Source organism: Procambarus clarkii, chromosome 85 (assembly GCF_040958095.1).
Source record: "Procambarus clarkii isolate CNS0578487 chromosome 85, FALCON_Pclarkii_2.0, whole genome shotgun sequence".
Classification (NCBI taxonomy): Eukaryota; Metazoa; Arthropoda; class Malacostraca; order Decapoda; family Cambaridae; genus Procambarus; species Procambarus clarkii.
Genome location: NC_091234.1, coordinates 10,708,280 through 10,726,723, shown reverse-complemented (window position 1 = coordinate 10,726,723; position 18,444 = coordinate 10,708,280). Strand labels below are relative to the sequence as shown.

General features: G+C 44.9%; 1 protein-coding gene across 3 annotated transcripts in view; it reads left to right on the top strand.

The window, feature by feature from the left end:
- Window positions 1-18,444, top strand: part of LOC123765340 (3-galactosyl-N-acetylglucosaminide 4-alpha-L-fucosyltransferase FUT3-like) — a 307,205-nt gene that overhangs the window by 208,769 nt on the left and 79,992 nt on the right. For all 3 annotated transcript variants that reach the window (XM_069316731.1, XM_069316730.1, XM_069316732.1), the window contains exons 5-6: window positions 5,733-5,874; window positions 18,062-18,444. The exon at window positions 18,062-18,444 is cut by the window's right edge and continues 334 nt beyond it. In XM_069316731.1, coding sequence (XP_069172832.1) covers window positions 5,733-5,874; window positions 18,062-18,444 — 525 coding nt within the window. The remainder of the gene's footprint in view (window positions 1-5,732; window positions 5,875-18,061) is intronic.

Genomic DNA, 18,444 nt, shown 5'->3' with positions numbered 1-18,444 from the left:
CTTTTCTCTGTACTTTGACAATGCCTTTATCTTAGTTATACAAAATAGCAATAATACTATTGTAGCCAAAAATATTGCATGTTTAAAATAGTTAAAATGGTAACCATTAAGTTTATCAACGAAAGCTGTTGCCATAATATTTACCACTTTATAATAATATGCTATGCTTTTTAACACCACATACACGCTGTTTTTTTCCTGTAGAATTTATTTCATTTATTTTACCCTTATGTTTTCAGATATGGAAAAGATAAAGAAAAGAAAAGTGGACAGTGAGTGCCGTCGGTTCAATGACGAATGGAAGATAAAGTACTTTTTTGTGATAGCAAATGATAAAGCTTTATGCATAATATGTAGAGACAGTGTTGCTGTTCTGAAGGAATACAATATTCGTCGGCACTATGAATCTAAACATGGCTCAAGTTATTCTCACATCACAGGAGCAGAACGCACTAAAAAGTTTGAATCATTTCAGCACAGTCTGCATTCTCAACAAGCTGTTTTCAGTAAGAAAAAAATCTGAAAATGAAACTTCAACTAGAGCCAGTTACAAAGTTGCCTATGTGTTGGCTAAAAAAGGAAAACCTTTCACTGATGGTAGTATCATAAAAGAGTGTATAGTGGAAGCAGCAGGAGAGGTATGTCCAGAAAAAGTAAACCTCTTCAAAATGATAAGTCTTGGGTCAAATACTGTTGCTCGTAGAATTGAAGATTTAGGAGGCGACATAATTCGGCAAATAAAGGAAAAAACAAAAAGATTTTGTTGGTATTCTCTTGCGTTGGATGAATCAACTGATGTGTGTGATACTTCTCAGCTCTTAGTATTCATTCGTGGTGTTGATAGTGAATTTAATGTGAGCCAAGAATTAGCATCAGTTCACAGCATGCACACCACAACAACTGGAGAGGACATTTTCAATGAAGTAAGTAAAACTATGCCAGAATATATCCTGGATTGGAAACAAGTGCAGTGTGTGACAATTGATGGAGGAAAGAATATGTCTGGGACAAAGAAGGGTTTGGTTGGGCAAATTACAACAGCTTGTGAGGTTGGAGGATTATCAAAACCCATTTTTCTGCATTGCCTTATCCATCAACAAGCATTGTGCCTAAAATATGTTGATATGTCTTGTGTCATGAAACCTGTTGTTTCTGTGGTTAATTTCATTAGAACTCATGCACTCAACCATCGCCAGTTCCGTGATTTCTTGAAAGAAATTGATGCGGAGTTTGTTAACTTGCCTTATTATACAGCAGTTAGATGGCTTAGTTGTGGAAAGGTTTTGCTGCATTTCTTTGAGCTCAGATTAGAAATTGATTTATTTTTCACAGAGAAAAATAACCCTCAGCCATTATTATCAGAATGTGAATGGATTTGGAAATTGGATTTGGAAATCATATCCAATTGGAAATTGGATATGACAGGTCATATGAATAACTTGAATCTGAAATTGCAAGGCAAAACAAATTTGATCAGTGACTACTTTGTTCATGTCAAGGCATTCAGAGCAAAACTTGCGCTACTTGAAGGCCAGGTGAAGGTAAAGAATTTTGCTCATTTTCCATGTGAAAAATTTCATGCAGAAAGTAAAGTTGAATTTCCTTTTTCATTTGCAAATGAAATAATTTCAGATTTGAAAAAACAGTTTCAGAAGCGATTTGCTGACCTTGATGTCAAAGCAAATGAAATCAGGCTCTTTCATAATCCATTTGACTGCAATGCTGAAAATCTTCCAACTCAATTTCAAATGGAAATTATTGATCTCCAGGCAGATGACAGACTGAAAGATAAGTATAGAGAAGGAAATCTGGTTGAGTTTTATAAATGCCTGCAGCCAGATCAGTTTCCAAATTTGATAAAGTTTGCTTGTAGTTTTGTGTCCATTTTTGGTTCAACATACTTGTGTGAACAAACTTTTTCCAAAATGAAGTATGTGAAATCTAACTATCGAGCAAATTTGTCTGATGATCACTTGAAATCAGTTCTTACAATTGGCTCATCTAATCTGGAACCTGATTTTAATGAAATTTTGAAGTCAAAACGACAGTATCATTCGTCACACTAATTTGGTTGCATAAAACTAAAGGCAGGAATCTATTTAGTTTACCCTGATTTTTTCCAAAAAGATATGTTTTAATTTTTCCATGTTTATACTTTAATATTTGAGGAAATTAAATTACTGGCACTGATTTGATTTTTGTTTTTTTTCATTTTTTATTCCTCCGGCCCGCATAAATATGGGAAATATATAATGTGGCCCTTACATTGAAAAGTTTGGTGACCCCTGCTCTGGAGGAATACTTTTTTGAATTCTCCCACATATTGCAGTTGGCTCTTCCATGTTAAAATCTTCTCCTTTGTTGTCTCGTTTACAAACACAATCTTAAACACAAAGTCTTTGTCCTTGTTGTACCAGCCTAACCTGAAATCAATGCTATGTTTTGCCTCTCGATCTCTAGCCCATTCAGTATTTTATTTACCGTTGCTCTGTCCTTATCATCCCATTCTTTCCTGTTGGAGCCATCCTGCTCCTTATTACGCACAGCTACCACTGATCTTTCTTTCCAGCAGCTGACTAGGGCATCTTGCTGCTGTGTGTGTGTATGAGGGTGTGAGTGTGTGTACTCACCTATTTGTACTCATCTATTTGTGCTTGCAGGATCGAGCATTGGCTCTTGGATCCCGCCTTTCCAGCCATCGGTTGTTTACAGCAATGACTCCTGTCCCATTTCCCTATCATACCTAATTTTAAAATTATGAATAGAGTTTGCTTCCACAACCTGTTCCCCAAGTGCATTCCATTTTTCCACTACTCTCACGCTAAAGGAAAACTTCCTAACATCTCTGTGACTCTTCTGAGTTTCCAATTTCCACCCATGTCCCCTCGTTCTGTTATTATTACGTGTGAACATTTCATCTATTTCCACTTTGTCAATTCCCCTGAGTATTTTATATGTTCCTATCATATCTCCTCTCTCCCTTCTTTTCTCTAGTGTCGTAAGGTTCAGTTCCCTCAGACGTTCTTCATATCCCATCCCTCGTAAATCTGGGACAAGCCTCGTCGCAAACCTCTGAACCTTCTCTAGTTTCCTTATGTGTTTCTTCAGGTGGGGGCTCCATGATGGCACGGCATACTCAAAGACTGGTTTCACGTAGGCAGTGTAAAGCGCCCTAAAAGCCTCCTCACTTAGGTTTCTGAATGAAGTTCTAATTTTCGCACATATAAATAGGATAACGACAGCAGCAGTATGCTGCTGTCGTTATCCTATTTATATGTGCCTCAGGAGTTAGATTAGGTGTCACATCCACTCCCAGGTATCTTTCTCGAATCGTTACAGGTAGGCAGGTTCCCTTCATTGTGTACTGTCCTTTTGGTCGTCTATCATCTGATCCCATTTCCATAACTTTACATTTACTGGTGTTGAACTCCAGTAGCCATTTCCCTGACCATCTCTGCAACCTGTTTAAGTCCTCTTGGAGGATCCTACAATCTTCATCTGTCACAACTCTTCTCATTAATTTTGCGTCATCCGCAAACATTGACATGTATGATTCCACTCCTGTAAACATATTATTTACGTAAATTAGAAAGAGGATTGGGCCCAGCACCGATCCTTGAGGTACTCCACTCGTTACTGCTCGCCAGTCCGACTTCTCCCCCCTTACCATTACCCTCTGGCTCCTTCTGTTAGGTAGTTCCTCACCCATGCAAGGGCCTTTCCGCTTACTACTGCGTGCCTCTCAAGTATGTGTGTGTGTGTGTGTGTGTGTGTGTGTATGTGTATGTGTGTGCGTGTGTATTCACCTAGTTGTTCTTGCGGGGGGTTGAGCTCTTCTCTTTCGGCCCGCCTCTCAACTGTTAATCAACTGTTTCAACTACTACAATTTTTTTTAATCACCACACACAGACCCACACACACACACACACACACACACACAAGGAAGCAGCCCGTGACAGCTGACTAACTCCCAGGTACTTATTTACTGCTAGGTAACAAGGGCATAGGGTGAAAGAAACTCTGCCCATCGTTTCTCGCTGACGCCCGGGAATGAACCCGGGACCACAGGATCATGTGTGTGTGTGTGTGTGTGTGTATGTGTGTGTGTACTCACCTAGTTGTGCTTGCGGGGGTTGAGCTCTGACTCTTTGTTCCCGCCAATCAACTAGTGTACAGATTCTTGAGCCTACTAGGCTCTATCAAATCTACATTTAAAACTGTGTATGGAGTCTCCCTCCACCACATCACTGCTTAATGCCTTCCATTTCCTAACTACTCTGACACTGAAAAAATTCTTTCTAATGTCATTGTGGCTCATTTGGATACTAAGTTTCCACCTGTGTCCCATTGTTTGTATTCCATCCTTTCTAGAGAGTTTGTCTTTGTCCACCCTATCATTTCCCATGAGAATTTTGTAGGTGACTATTATGTCTCCTCTATTCTTCTGTTTTCCAGGGACGTGAGGTTCAGCTCCCTTAGCCTTTCCTCGTAGCTCATACCTCTCAGTTCAGGGACTGTTCTGGTGGCATACCTCTGAATCTTCTCTAACCTTGTCTTGCGTTTAACTAGGTATAGACTCCAGGCAGGAGCTGCATATTTCAGGATTGGTCTGACATAGGTGGTATGCAAGATCTTGAACGATTTCTTAGACAAGTTTCTAAAGGCAGTTGGCCAATCAAGCATATGCCACTGATTACATCCTTTTGTTGTGAACCTCTGGGGACAGGTTCGGTGTGATATCAACCCCCAGATATTTCTCTCTATTTGACTCTTGCAGAATTTAACCTCCCAGATGGTACCTTGTGTTCAGCCTTCTGCTCCCTTCGCCTAATTTCATTACTTTACACTTTCAGGAATTGAACTTTAGAAGCTATTATCTAGACCATTTCTTCAGTTTGTCCAGTTCGTCCTGTAATCTCTGTCTCTCTTCATCTATCTTGATTCTTCTCATAATTTTTACATCATCAGCAAGCATTGAGAGAAATGAGACTATACCCTCTGGAAGATCGTTTGCATATATTAGAAACCGGATGGGTCCTAGTACAGAGCCCTGCTGGACTTCGCTGGTGACATCTCGCCACTCTGATGTCTACCTTCCCCCTCACAGTTATTCGTTGTTTCCTATTGCTTAGATACTCCCTTATCCACTGGAGCACCTTACCTTTCACTCCTGCCTGTTGCTCCAACTTTTGTAACAGCCTTTTAAGAGGTAATGTGTCAAAGGCTTTCTGACAGTCCAGTCTAGACAGAAGAAAATGCAGTCCGCCCACCCTTCTCTTTCTTGCCTAATTTTTGTTGCTTGGTCAAAGAATTCTAATAAACCTGTGAGGCACGATTTTCCATCTCTGAAACCATGCTGGTGATGTGTTACAAAGATATTTCCCTCCAGATTTTTTATGAGCCTTTTCCTCACGATCTTCTCCATCGCAATGCAATGGTATGCAAGTCAGGGAAACTGGCCTGCAGTTCAGTGATTCTTGCCTGTCTCTCTTTTTGTAAATTGGATTAGCTGTCTTCCAGCATTCCGATAGGTCTCCTATTTCCAGTGAGCTGTTATACACCGTAGAGAGTGGAACACTTAGTGCTTCAACACCTTTTGGTATCCACAGTGAGATTCTATCAGGACCTTTGTCACATTCAGCTCCAACAGATTCCTTTTGACCTCATCAACGGTAAGGTCAAATTCCTCCAATGTGTAAATGTGTGCGACATTAGTTCTCTCCATTTTTCAGGTTCAGATCTGGCACCACTCCCAAGGCTTTTGTTTACATTGAGCGACAGTTCGTCAATAGCGGGTGGCTTAGGTACCACATGTTGGACGTGGAGCAGAACCTGTGTCCCCTGCCCTGCAAGGTCACTACTGACCTTAGTGAGGTAGGGTACCACCCCCCTGCCCTGTACGGTCACCACTAACCTTAGTGAGCTTAAGTACCACCCCCCTGCTCTGCAAGGTCACCACTAATCTTAGTGAGGTAAGGTACCACCCCCCCCCCCTGCCCTGTAAGGTCATTACTAACCTTAGTGAGGTAAGGTACCACCCTCCCTGCCTTGTAAGGTCACCACTAACCTTAGTGAGGTAAGGTACCACCTCCCTGCCCTGTAAGGTCACCAATAATCTTAATGAGGTAAGATGCCACCCCCCCTGCCCTGTAAGGTCACGACTAACTTTAGTGAGATAAGGTACCACCACCCTGCCCTGTAAGGTCACCACTAACCTTAGTGAGGTAAGGCACCACACTCCACTGCCATGCAAGGTCTCCACTAACCTTAGTAAGGTAAGGTACCACCCCCCTGCCTTGTAAGGTCTCCACTAACCTTAGTGAGGAAAGGTACCACTCCCCCCTGCCCTGTAAGGTCACCACTAACTTTAGTGAGGCAAGGTACCCCCTTCCCTGCACTGTAAGGTCACCACTAACCTCAGAGAGGTAAGGTACCACCCCCTACCCTGTAAGGTCCTCCACTAACCTTAGTGAGGTAAGGTACCACCCCTTTGCCCTGTAAAGTCATTACTGACCTTAATAAGGTAAGGTACCACCCTCCCTGCCCTGTAAGGTCACCAATAAACTTAGTGAGGTAAGGTAACACCCTCCCTGCCCTGTAAGGTCACCACTAACTTTAGTGAGGTAAGTACCACCACCCATGCCCTGTAAGGTCACCACTAACCTTAGTGAGGTAAGATACCACCCCTCACCTGCCCTGTAAGGTCACCGCTAATCTTATTGAGGTAAGGTACCACCGCCCCCTGCCCTGTAAGGTCACCCTAACCTTAGTGAGGTAAGATACCAGCCCTTCCCTGCCCTGTAAGGTCACCACTATTCTTACTGAGGTAAGGTATTAGCCCTGCCCTGTAAGGTCATCACTAACTTTAGGGAGGTAAGGTACCACCCCACCCCCGCCCAGTAAGGTCACTACTAACCTTAGTGAGGTAAGGTACCAAACCCCTGCCCTGAAAGGTCTCCACTAACCTTAGTGAGGTAAGGTACCCCCCCTGCCCTTTAAGGTCACTACTGACCTTAGTGAGGTAAGGTACCACCCCCAGTGGCCCTGTAAGGTCACTACTGACCTTATTGAGTTACGTTATCACCCCCTTACTGTGTAAGATCACTACTGAACTTAGTGAAGTAAGGTACCAACCCCTTGCCCAGTAAGGTCAACACTAACCTTAGTGAGGTAAGGTACAACCCCCTTGCCCTGTAAGGTCACCACTGACCTTAGGTAAGGTACCACCTCCGTGTCCTGTAAGGTCACTACTGACCTTAGTGAGGTAAGGTACCACCACCCTACCCTGTAAGGTCACCACTAATCTTAGTGAGGTATGGTACCACCACCCCTGCCCTGTAAGGTCACCACTAACCTTAGTGAGATAAGGGACCACCCCTCCCATGCCCTGTAAGGCCACCACTAAATTTAGTGAGGTAAGGTACCACCCACCCCCCCTGCCCTGTAAGGTCACCACTAACTTTAGTGAGGTAAGGTACCACCCCCCCCCCCTGCCTTGTAAGGTCACCACTAACCTTAGTGAGGTAAGATACCACCCCTCTCCTACCCTGTAAGGTCACCACTAACTTTAGTGAGGTAAAGTACCAACCCCCCCCCCTGACCTATAAGGTCTCCACTAACCTTAGTGAGGTAAGGTACCACCACCCTGCCTTGTGAGGTCACCGCTGACCTTAATGAGGTAATGTACAACCCCCCTGCCCTGTAAGGTCATTACTGACCTTAGTGAGGTAAGGTACCACCCTCCATGCCCTGTAAGGTCACCACTAACCTTAGTAAGCTAAGATACCACCTCCCTGCCCTATAAGGTCACCAATAATCTTAATGAAGTAAGGCAACACCCTGCCCTGTAAGGTCACCACTAACTTTAGTGAGGTAAGGTATCACCACCCTGCCCTGTAAGGTCACCACTAACCTTAGTGAAGTAAGGTACCACCCTCCCCTGCCTGTAAGGTCTCCACTAACCTTAGTGAGGTAAGGTACCTCCCTTCTGCCCTGTAAGGGCACCACTAACCTGAGTGAGGCAAGGTACCACCACCCGCTGCCCTGTAAGGTCACCACTAAACTTACTAAGGTAAGGTACCACCCCCTGCCCTGTAAGGCCACCCCTAACCTTAGAGAGGCAAGGTACCACCACCCGCTGCCCTGTAAGGTCACCACTAAACTTACTAAGGTAAGGTACCACCCCCTGCCCTGTAAGGTCTCCACTAACCTTAGTGAGGAAAGGTACTACCCCACTGACCTGTAAGGTCTCCACTAACCTTAGTGAGGTAAGGTACCACCCCCTGCCCTGTAAGGTCACCACTAACCTAAGTGAGGTAAGGTACCACTCCCCTGCCCTGTAAGGTCACCGCTAACCTTAGTGAGGTAAGGTACCAACGCCCCATGCTCTGTAAGGTCACCACTAATCTTAGTGAGGTAAGGTACCACCGCCCCCTGCTCTGTAAGGTCACTACTAACCTTAGTGCGGTAAGATACCAGCCCTTCCCTGCCCTGTAAGGTCACCACTATTCTTACTGAGGTAAGGTATTAGCCCTGCCCTGTAAGGTCATCATTAACTTTGGGGAGGTAAGGTACCACCCCACCCCCTCCCAGTAAGGTCACTACTAACCTTAGTGAAGTAAGGTACCAAACCCCTGCCATGAAAGGTCTCCACTAACTTTAGTGAGGTAAGGTACCATCCCCCTACCCTGTAAGGTCACCACTACCTTAGTGAGGTAAGGTACCACCCCCCCTCCCCTGTAAGGTCACCACTAACCTTAATGAGGTTAGATACCCCCCCTACCATGTAAGGTCACTACTGTCCTTAGTGAGGTAAGGTACCATACCCTGCCCTGTAAGGTCACTACTGCCCTTAGTGAGATACTTTATCATCCCCCTTACCGTGTAAGGTCACTACTGACTTTAGTGAGGTAAGGTACCACCCCCTGCTCTGTAAGGTCACTACTGACCTTAGTGAGGTAAGGTACCACCCACCTGCCCCTGTAAGGTCACTATGACCTTAGAGAGGTAAGGTACCACCCTCCCCCCTGCCGGTAAGGTCACCACTAACCTTAGTGAGGTAAGTACACCCACCCCCCCCGTGCCCTGTATGTCATTACAGACCTTAGTGAGGTAAGCTACCACCCCTTTGTCCTGTAAGGTCACTACTGACCTTAGTGAGGTAAGGTACCAACACCCTACCCCGTAAGGTCACCACTAATTTTCGTGAGGAAAGGTACCACCCACCAGCCCTGTAAGGTCACCACTAACTTTAGTGAGGTAGGGTACCACCCACCTGCCCTGTAAGGTCACCACTAACCTTAGTGAGGTAAGATACTACCCCTCCCCTGCCCTGTATGATCACCACTAACTTTAGTGAGGTAAAGAACCACCCCCCCCCCTGCCCTGTAAGGTCTCCACTAACCTTAGTGAGGTAAGGCACCACCCCCCTGCCCTGTAAGGTCACCACTGACCTTAATGAGGAAAAGTACCACACCACTGCAATGTAAGCTCACAACTGACCTTAGTGTGGTAAGGTACCACCCCTACCTTGTAAGGTCACCATTAACCTTAATGAGGTATGGTACCACCCCCCTGCCATGTAAGATCACCACTAACCTTAGTGACCTTAGGTACCACCCACTGCTCTGTAAGGTCACCACTAACCTTAGTGAGGTAAGGTACCACCCCCCTGCCCTGAAAGGTCATTACTGACCTTAGTGAGGTAAGGTACCACCCTCCCTGCCATGTAAGATCACCACTTACCTTAGTGACCTTAGGTACCACCCCCTGCTCTGTAAGGTCACCACTTACCTTAGTGAGGTAAGGTACCACCCCCCTGCCCTGTAAGGTCATTACTGACCTTAGTGAGGAAAAGTACCACCCTCCCTGCCCTGTAAGGTCACCACTAACTTTAGTGTGGTAAAGTTCCACAACCCCTGACCTGTAAGGTCACCACTAACCTTAGTGAGGCAAGATACCACCCCTCCCCTGCCCTCGAAGATCACCATTAATCTTAGTGAGGTAAGGTACCACCCCCCTGCCCCGCAAGGTCACCACTAACATTAGTGAGGTAATGTACCACCCCCCTGCCCGGGAAAGTCACCACTAAGCTTAGTGAGGTTAGATACCACCTCTTCCCAGCCCTGTAAGGTCACCACTAACCTTACTGAGCTAAGGTACTACCCCCTGCCCTGTAAGGTCATTACTATTATTAGGGAGGTAAGGTACTACCCCCTGCCCTGTAAGGTCACCACTAACCTTAGTGAGGTAACACCCCTCCCCCGCCCTGTAAGGTCTCCACTAACCTTAGTGAGGTAAGGTACCATCCCCCTACTCTGTATGGTCACCACTAACCTTAACGACGTAAGGTACCACCCCCTCCCTGCCCTGTAAGGTCACCACTAATCTTAGTGAGGTAAGGTACCACCCCCTGCCCTGTAAGGTCACCACTAACCTTAGTGAGGTAAGATACCACCCCCCGGCCCTGTAAGGTCTCCACTAACCTTAGTGAGGTAAGGTCCCACCCCTGCCCTGTAAGGTCACCACTAACCTAAGTGAGGTAAGGTACCACTCCCCTGCCCTGTAAGGTCACCACTAACCTTAGTGAGGTATGGTACCACCACCCCTACCCTGTAAGGTCACCACTAACCTTAGTGAGGTATGGTACCACCCCCCTGCCCTGCAAGGTCACCACTAACCTTAGTGAGGTAAGGGACCACCCCCCCTGCCCTCTAAGGTCACAACTAACCTTAGTGAGGTAAGGTACCACCCCCCTGCCTTGTAAGGTCACCACTAACCTTAGTGAGGTAAGTACCACTCCCCTGCCCTGTAAGGTCATTACTGACTTTACTGAGGTAATGTACCACCCTCCTGCCCTGTAAGGTCACCACTAACCTTAATGAGGTACGGTACTACCCCCCGGCCCTGTAAGGTCACCACTAACTTTATTGATGTAAGGTACCACCCCCCTGCCCTGTAAGGTCACCACAAACCTTAGTGAGGTAAGGTACCACCCCACTGCTTTGTAAGGTCACCACTAACTTTAGTGAGGTAAGGTACCACCACCCTGCCCTGTAAGGTCACCACTAACCGTAGTGAGGTGAGGTACCACCCTCTCCTGCCCCGCAAGGCCACCACTAACCTTAGTGAGATAAGGAACCACCCCCTTGCCCTGTAAGTTCACCACTAACCTTAGTGAGGTAAGGTACCACCCCCTGCCCTTTAAGGTCACTTTTAATTTAGTGAGGTAAGGTACGACACTCCCCTGCCCTGTAAGGTCCCCACTAACCTTAGTGAGGTAAGGTACCACCCTTACCCTGTAAGGTCACCACTAACCTTAGTGAGGTAAGGTACCACCACCCCTGCCCTGTATGGTCACCACTAACATTATTGAGGTAAGGTACCACCCACCTGCCCTGCAAATTTACCACTAACCTTTTTGAGGTAAGGTACCACCCCCCCTTGTCCTGTCCTGTAAGGTCGCCACTACCCTTAGTGAGGTAAGGTACCCCCCCTTGCCTTGTAAGGTCACCTCTAACCTTAGTGAGGTAAGGTACCTTCCCCTGCCCTGTAAGGTCACCACTAACCTTAATGAGGTAAGGTACCACCCCACTGCCCAGTAAGGTCATTACTAAATTTAGTGAGGTAAGGTACAGTGGTTCTTTCTCTCTCTCTCTCTCTCCTTCTTTACTACTTCCTGGGAAGCCTCACTACGACAGGACAAACACCAGCAAATTTGAATATATTTACTGGACAAAGCACATACACAATACAAACACACATATAATAATAATAATAATGAACCCTACACTCTATACTATTTCAATCAGGTTGCACTCCAACACCATCAGAAGTCTATCATCTGCTTATCAAGTGGTATCCTATCTCCTGATTCACCACCTAATACTACCAACCTTCTCAAGTAAGACAAGTCTTATAACACAATGTTGAACTATCAGCAAGAGAATATATATATATATATATATATATATATATATTTTGGTAGCAGTCTTTCCTGTAGACATATATTATTAAATATGACCGAAAAAGTAAGATTAATAATTCTAACACGAATTTTCTCAATCTTTCGTACATTACGCTTCACTGTTGGAGGTAAATCAAAAATCACTTCTCCAAAATTCATTTTTATTTCTAGTCTGACGCGACACGGGCGCGTTTCGTAAAACTTATTACATTTTCAAAGACTTCACAAATACACAACTGATTAGAACTTGCGTTTCTCTGATTTTATATCTACATTTGAGTGAGGTGGGAAGGGTGATGTGGCATTAACACAAGACAGAACACTAGGGGATATTAATAGGGTATTAAAAAGTATCAACACAAGACAGAACAGAAACAATGGGTATTGAAGAGAAGTGTTTGTAGAAAGCCTATTGGTCCATATTTCTTGATGCTTCTATATTGGAGCGGATTCTTGAGGTGGGTAGAATATAGTTGTGCAATAATTGGCTGTTGATTGCTGGTGTTGACTTCTTGATGTGTAGTGCCTCGCAAACGTCAAGCCGCCTGCTATCGCTGTATCTATCGATGATTTCTGTGTTGTTTACTAGGATTTCTCTGGCGATGGTTTGGTTATGGGAAGAGATTATATGTTCCTTAATGGAGCCCTGTTGCTTATGCATCGTTAAACGCCTAGAAAGAGATGTTGTTGTCTTGCCTATATACTGGGTTTTTTGGAGCTTACAGTCCCCAAGTGGGCATTTGAAGGCATAGACGACGTTAGTCTCTTTTAAAGCGTTCTGTTTTGTGTCTGGAGAGTTTCTCATGAGTAGGCTGGCCGTTTTTCTGGTTTTATAGTAAATCGTCAGTTGTATCCTCTGATTTTTATCTGTAGGGATAACGTTTCTATTAACAATATCTTTCAGGACCCTTTCCTCCGTTTTATGAGCTGTGGAAAAGAAGTTCCTGTAAAATAGTCTAATAGGGGGTATAGGTGTTGTGTTAGTTGTCTCTTCGGAGGTTGCATGGCTTTTCACTTTCCTTCTTATGATGTCTTCGATGAAACCATTGGAGAAGCCGTTATTGACTAGGACCTGCCTTACCCTACAGAGTTCTTCGTCGACTTGCTTCCATTCTGAGCTGTGGCTGAGAGCACGGTCGACGTATGCGTTAACAACACTCCTCTTGTACCTGTCAGGGCAGTCGCTGTTGGCATTTAGGCACATTCCTATGTTTGTTTCCTTTGTGTAGACTGCAGTGTGGAAACTTCCGCCCTTTTCCATGACTGTTACATCTAGAAAAGGCAGCTTCCCATCCTTTTCCGTCTCGTAAGTGAAACGCAGCACGGAACTCTGCTCAAATGCCTCCTTCAGCTCCTGCAGATGTCTGACATCAGGTACCTGTGTAAAAATGTCGTCAACATACCTGCAGTATATGGCCGGTTTCAAGTTCATGTCGACTAAGACTTTTTGCTCGATGGTACCCATGTAGAAGTTTGCAAACAGGACACCTAGGGGAGAACCCATGGCGACCCCATCTACTTGCTTATACATGTGCCCATCCGGGCTCAAGAAGGGTGCCTCTTTAGTACAAGCTTGGAGTAGTTTCCTCAGAATACTTTCTGGCATGTCAAGAGGAGTACAGGCTGGATCACGATACACTCCGTCGGCTATCATTCCGATTGTCTCGTCCACAGGTACGTTGGTAAACAGCGATTCTACGTCCAACGAGGCTCTTATCCCTGTGGCCCGTGCGCCCCGCAGTAAGTCCACAAATTCCTTTGGAGACTTCAGGCTGAAGGCGCAAGGAACATAAGGAGTCAGCAGGCCGTTGAGTCGCTTCGCCAGTCTGTACGTGGGTGTGGGTATCTGGCTAATGATTGGCCGAAGTGGGTTTCCAGGCATGTGCGTCTTGACATTTCCATACGCATATCCAGGTTTATATTCCCCAATGATCTTTGGCAGGTGGAGTCCGGATTTCTTGGCGTTCACAGTTTCGATCAGTTTGTTGACCTTTGCTTTTAATTCGGCTGTAGTGTCCTTCGTTACCCTTTGGAACTTAGTTTGGTCAGAGAGTATGATGTTCATTTTCGCCAGATATTCGTCTTTTTTAAGAATGACATATATTGGCTTAAAGCGGCAGCTAAAAGCCTTCGTGAGAACAAGGAGATAGTTGTCAGGAGAGGTGACAAGTCGCCAATATATGTCATTCTTAAAAAAGACGAATATCTGGCGAAAATGAACATCATACTCTCTGACCAAACTAAGTTCCAAAGGGTAACGAAGGACACTACAGCCGAATTAAAAGCAAAGGTCAACAAACTGATCGAAACTGTGAACGCCAAGAAATCCGGACTCCACCTGCCAAAGATCATTGGGGAATATAAACCTGGATATGAGTATGGAAATGTCAAGACGCACAAGCCTGGAAACCCACTTCGGCCAATCATTAGCCAGATACCCACACCCACGTACAGACTGGCGAAGCGACTCAACGGCCTGCTGACTCCTTATGTTCCTTGCGCCTTCAGCCTGAAGTCTCCAAAGGAATTTGTGGACTTACTGCGGGGCGCACGGGCCACAGGGATAAGAGCCTCGTTGGACGTAGAATCGCTGTTTACCAACGTACCTGTGGACGAGACAATCGGAATGATAGCCGACAGAGTGTATCGTGATCCAGCCTGTACTCCTCTTGACATGCCAGAAAGTATTCTGAGGAAACTACTCCAAGCTTGTACTAAAGAGGCACCCTTCTTGAGCCCGGATGGGCACATGTATAAGCAAGTAGATGGGGTCGCCATGGGTTCTCCCCTTGGTGTCCTGTTTGCAAACTTCTACATGGGTACCATCGAGCAAAAAGTCTTAGTCGACATGAACTTGAAACCGGCCATATACGGCAGGTATGTTGACGACATTTTTACACAGGTACCTGATGTCAGACATTTGCAGGAGCTGAAGGAGGCATTTGAGCAGAGTTCCGTGCTGCGTTTCACTTACGAGACGGAAAAGGATGGGAAGCTGCCTTTTCTAGATGTAACAGTCATGGAAAAGGGCGGAGGTTTCCACACTGCAGTCTACACAAAGGAAACAAACATAGGAATGTGCCTAAATGCCAACAGCGACTGCCCTGACAGGTACAAGAGGAGTGTTGTTAACGCATACGTCGACCGTGCTCTCAGCCACAGCTCAGAATGGAAGCAAGTCGACGAAGAACTCTGTAGGGTAAGGCAGGTCCTAGTCAATAACGGCTTCTCCAATGGTTTCATCGAAGACATCATAAGAAGGAAAGTGAAAAGCCATGCAACCTCCGAAGAGACAACTAACACAACACCTATACCCCCTATTAGACTATTTTACAGGAACTTCTTTTCCACAGCTCATAAAACGGAGGAAAGGGTCCTGAAAGATATTGTTAATAGAAACGTTATCCCTACAGACAAAAATCAGAGGATACAACTGACGATTTACTATAAAACCAGAAAAACGGCCAGCCTACTCATGAGAAACTCTCCAGACACAAAACAGAACGCTTTAAAAGAGACTAACGTCGTCTATGCCTTCAAATGCCCACTTGGGGACTGTAAGCTCCAAAAAAACCAGTATATAGGCAAGACAACAACATCTCTTTCTAGGCGTTTAACGATGCATAAGCAACAGGGCTCCATTAAGGAACATATAATCTCTTCCCATAACCAAACCATCGCCAGAGAAATCCTAGTAAACAACACAGAAATCATCGATAGATACAGCGATAGCAGGCGGCTTGACGTTTGCGAGGCACTACACATCAAGAAGTCAACACCAGCAATCAACAGCCAATTATTGCACAACTATATTCTACCCACCTCAAGACTCCGCTTCAATATAGAAGCATCAAGAAATATGGACCAATAGGCTTTCTACAAACACTTCTATTCAATACCCATTGTTTCTGTTCTGTCTTGTGTTGATACTTTTAATACCCTATTAATATCCTCTAGTGTTCTGTCTTGTGTTAATGCCACATCACCCTTCCCACCTCACTCAAATGTAGATATAAAATCAGAGAAACGCAAGTTCTAATCAGTTGTGTATTTGTGAAGTCTTTGAAAATGTAATAAGTTTTACGAAACGCGCCCGTGTCGCGTCAGACTAGAAATAAAAATGAATTTTGGAGAAGTGATTTTTTATTTACCTCCAACAGTGAAGCGTAATGTACGAAAGATTGAGAAAATTCGTGTTAGAATTATTAATCTTACTTTTTCGGTCATATTTAATAATATATATATAATATATATATATATATATATATATATATATATATTATATATATATATATATAATATATATATATATATATATATATGTACAAGGAAGACCAGCGTATGACTGCCATAACATAAATGTTAGTATAAATGTTCCTTGATATACAACAATGGTCATTCGATCACCCTATCAGTCCTAGAACACATATGTATGTCTCTGTAGGTAATCCAGTCTACGACTGTAACTCTATGCTTCAGTATAAGTACTCCTCGGCACAAAAATTGCAAACAATCGCTCACCTTTCACTGCGTCTTGCACGCTAATGACAACCAAACACTCTACCAACTCCCTACCAGTAATCAACCAGAACTTCCCTTCCACATCTGGAAGCTCACTACCCTGACATCTTCAGGTTCTTCCGGGCTCATCTACCAGGATCCTCCGCAGCTCTTCCAGGCTGCTACACCATGAAGTCTTCCTTGATCAACTATGGTGCTTCACCACTTCTACTAGAGTCCTCCACAGCTCTCCTGGCTGCTACACCATGAAGTTTCCTCAAACAGAACTGGAGTTTTGCCACTGGTATTTCAGAAGCACGTGACACTCCTCTTCACTGCTTCTCCTCACAGCTCGAGGTTCTACTCTTCCACTACCTTAAAGTCTCATCAACTACTCACTCTGTGCTGGCTCCGAAGTTCTCAGCAAATTCTTCCCCAAAGACAAACCTGCCACCCATTGACACTCCAATAAAAATGTTTCCTTATAAACACATAGACGAAATAATGCACACATTATGTTTGCATCCAACATCTATCTGCTCTCTACATACTGTGAGAATTGATTCCCCCGTTTGGGCTGGTCCATGCTCTGTCCTCCGCTGCCAGTCAGTTGGCTTCAGGCGGTCGATGGAAGAGGACGTGCTGCTCGTCCCTCCAGCTGCCTCTCTCATCTCCGTCCTCTTATTTAGGCTTCCTGCCTTACCAAAACATGTCTAACTTATCCATAAACATTCGCTACTGTCGCTGGGCACACGACCAACTACAAGTAATCACTATAAACTGGCTTTAATCGTGCTTACCACAGCTTGTCTAGTCGAGGGCGCTCTCCCCTCTGACTGAGTCTGATCAGGGCGGTCCCACGGCCCACGATAATGTCTCTGGGCGGCTTAACAAACTCTCATTGCCATCCAGGACTTGAGACCACACATTCCCAGCTCGATTCCACAGCTGGAACATCTGCACACTTCCTTCCTCTTGAAGGTATATCACAGGGGTTTCTTTCTAACGGGAGCCCAAACGAAGCACAGCTTCCCCTTGCGATGTTTGGTACTCAAGTGACTTAAGCTCCTCTCTAAGCGAGCCTCACACCTCCAGCAAATTATCCACATCTCATAACCAGTCACTTATCTAATTTCTTATCACTGCCCATAATCTCAAATTGTTTATCAAATCCAACCAACTATTTTACATCTGTGTCTTCACCTCTATATTTCCTTGGCCTTCTAGTCAGGTCAGGCTTGATAGAATAATTCTCAAAGGGGAGACTCGTTTTTCGGCTGCCTGGGATCATGACAGTTCAGCAGGTTGCTCTATATTCAGCAGTCAGCAGGCTGCTCTATGTTCAGCAGTCAGCAGGCAGCTCTATATTCAGCAGCAAGAAGGCTGCTCTATGTTCAGCAGTCAGCAGCATCACAGGGAACATTCTTCCTGAGCCTTTAAGAAACATAACATGGAGAATTGTGCATATAAGAGGTTTATCTAGTCTCTTAATAACTCGCTTGATATATTTACTTTTGTTATCATGTGAATGGTTACAATTGCCTATTTATATGACCAAAATATTAAATTTTAACTGATTTTCCCACCTCTTGTCAGGTGTCGACGGCAGACGTGGTATTGATACACTTACGGAGTGTGGCAAGTAGAGAGAAGGTGCTGGTGGACCTAGGTCCACGCGACCCTTCTCAGCCCTGGGTTATGTTTGAGCCAGAGACACATTTACAGTCTAACGTCCTCTTCCATACGAATTATAAGTTGCTAGATGGGTTCTTCAACCGCACGATGCACCACCGGAGAGACTCAGACATCCTAGTGCTCCATGGGTTTATTGTGGGGCGTGGCCGGGACGCATCCTTCCTGCCTCCATCATGGCGTCAAGATCCTGTACTATTTCCAAACAAAACCAGGAGGAAACTGGCTGTGGCGTTCGTTTCCAACTGTAAGGACAACAGTGGAAGGTTACAATATATCCGAACTTT